Raw genomic sequence first — 2,631 nt, 5'->3', positions numbered from 1 at the left:
ATCATAAATGATGAATAATAATAATGCACAGGGAAATAGTTTATGAATAAATACAAATATATTCTATGCCTAGTTTCATGTGATATTATGACTTTTGTTACTAAGTAGTCTATACCTTTCTTTCAATAGGCAAGATTTTATTACAAAAAGGCCTTACTTTTGAGCATCCAGGCAGATTACAGAATGGTTAAGATGAGGGTCCATGTTCTTACTTAAATTTGGTAATTTACATTATGCTTAGGGAAATTTAAGGTATCTTTTCTTATACAATACATATGTTTCAATATTACAGAACATGATTACTTAGAAATATTCTTATGAAAAACTGTAGGCTTGAATAGGCTTTGCAAGTTCCTTAAATACTCTGCTAGGTCCAGAAAATTAAACAAACAATCACAGAAATGCAGGGATCCTTTCCTGGTAAATACATTCCATAAAGCCTTCTTCACTTCCTTATTCCTGAGGCTGTAGATCAGAGGGTTCAACATGGGGATCACCACCGTGTAGAACACGGAAGCCACTTTGTCCTGACCCAGGGAGTAGCTGGATGTCGGTCTCAGATAAGTATAGATGGCGGTGGAATAGAACAGAATTATGGCTGTCAGGTGAGAGGCACACGTTGAGAAAGCTTTGTGCCTGCCCTCCCCTGAATGCATACGAAAGATGGAGAAGAGAATGTAGCAGTAAGAGGTGAGGATGACCAGCAGAGTCCCGACCATATTCACTCCAGCAAAAGTAGAAATGATGCTTTCATTCAGGGGTGTGTCAGAACAGGAGAGCTTAAAGAGCGGAGGGCTGTCACAGAAGAAGTGGTGGATGACATTGGAACTGCAGAATGGCAGTCTGCTTATATAACTTGTGTGCACCATGGAGTTCAAGAGTCCCGCTGCAAAAGCCCCTGCTGCCATTTTCAGGCAGACTGTCCTGGTCATGACCAAGGGGTACAGGAGAGGGTTGCATATGGCCACATACCGGTCGTAGGCCATTAAGCCGAAGAGGATGCATTCAGTTGTGGCCAAGGCGATAAAGAAGTACAGCTGCAGAAAGCAGCCAGCAAAGGAGATGGTTTTCTTCTCTGACAATAAATCCACCAGCATCTTTGGGGTGATGGTGGATGAATAACAAACATCCACAAAGGACAGGTTAGCCAGGAAGAAATACATGGGTGTGTGGAGTCTGGAATCAGTCCTGATTAAGAGGATCATCCCCACATTCCCACAAACTGTCAGTGTGTAAATGACAAAAAAGAGCACAAAGAGGATAATCTGTAGCTCCAGCGTGTCTGCTAATCCCAGCAGGATGAACTCAGTCACCAAAGTATAATTAGTTCTGGTCATGTATTACACATATAGTTTGCTTAAGCTTATATTAGGTTGAATGTCTCTTTTTGAAATAATATATTTTTATTGGTTTCAGAGAAGAAGGGAGAGGGCTAGAGAGATAGAAACATCAATGATGAGAGAGAATCATTGATCGCCTGCTTTCTGCACGCACCCTACTGTGGATTGTGCCTATAACCTGGGTATGTGCCCTGACTGGGAAACAAATTGTTATTTCCTGGTTCATAGGTTGATGCTCAATTACTGAGCCATGCCGGCCAGGTTATATGTCTGATTTTTAAAAAGTTTACAAGCATAGTAGGACTGTTAATGAGGACATTCACTCATGGGAAAAAACCTAGGATAGCATAGCATAGTAAATAGAGTAATTGAAGTTAGATGAAAATTAGTGGGAAAATGGACAAGCATTTGAATTTATTAAGCAATTGTCTGCATTGAACCTGAATTTAAATTACTGTTCAAGTCCACATACTTCACTTAAGTTTCTGCAAATGCAACAAACAAATGATGTTTTATTTTTTTTCTACCACCCCACATCCAAAATGTGAAGGATACAGATATCCTTGCTGAAGGGTCTTCCAATTTCTAAACAAGTATGTAGTTTTAACTCGAAAAAAATTTTCCCGCTCAAGACCATTCTGTTTATTCTTCAACTCCTAAATTCATTCATTGCCTCCAAAAAGTAACTCTCATGTAACCCAAGCAGCAAAATAGTCATTATTTAAAATAACCAATCTTTGACATCCTTCAATTCTGAAGACTGACTTTGTGATGTGCTATCAAACTATTGTTCTACTTACAATGTACATTTCAACATAATGTCTTGTTGTAGCGCTTGCTACCTGTCTATTTTGGTGAATAACAGCACCCAAACCTTACAGCTGTCTTCCCATTGTCTTACCTGTGCAGTCTATGGTTTTCTTTCTCTTTTTTATCAGCACTTCTCAGTTGTAGCTAAAAAGAAAATGTTTTTAATGAGGGACATCTGCAATATTGTCAATATACCCTCACTTTTAGAAGAGATGAAACAGTGAACATTTGAATGACCTATTTGTAAAAATTTGAGACAGCTTCTGAGAAAATACATGTTGCTCCACTTTTATTTTGTTTTCCTGGAAGAGAATTGGGTGACCACAGGGACTAAGGTATAGTGTTTAATTGTGAAGTTAAATCTCCAGAGGCAGAAACTTCCAGTCTCAAAGGAAAATAAAATATGATCACATGCAGTTATGTGGAATCAAACATTGCATCATGAAGTGGCTCCTGTCTCTGTATTACTTTAAAGACTTTG

General features: G+C 38.7%; 1 protein-coding gene across 1 annotated transcript; it reads right to left on the bottom strand.

Moving 5' to 3' along the window:
• Positions 1 to 299: 299 nt before the first annotated feature.
• LOC102430116 (olfactory receptor 5F1) lies at positions 300 to 1,337 on the bottom strand. Its single transcript, XM_006092062.1, has one exon. The coding sequence runs from the start codon at positions 1,335 to 1,337 to the stop codon at positions 300 to 302; it is 1,038 nt and encodes a 345-aa protein (XP_006092124.1).
• Positions 1,338 to 2,631: the final 1,294 nt, after the last annotated feature.

The sequence above is a fragment of the Myotis lucifugus genome, unplaced genomic scaffold (assembly GCF_000147115.1).
Source record: "Myotis lucifugus unplaced genomic scaffold, Myoluc2.0 scaffold_97, whole genome shotgun sequence".
In the NCBI taxonomy this organism is placed as follows: Eukaryota; Metazoa; Chordata; class Mammalia; order Chiroptera; family Vespertilionidae; genus Myotis; species Myotis lucifugus.
Note: the sequence above shows the minus strand (reverse complement) of the source record. Positions and strands in the feature narration are given on the sequence as shown.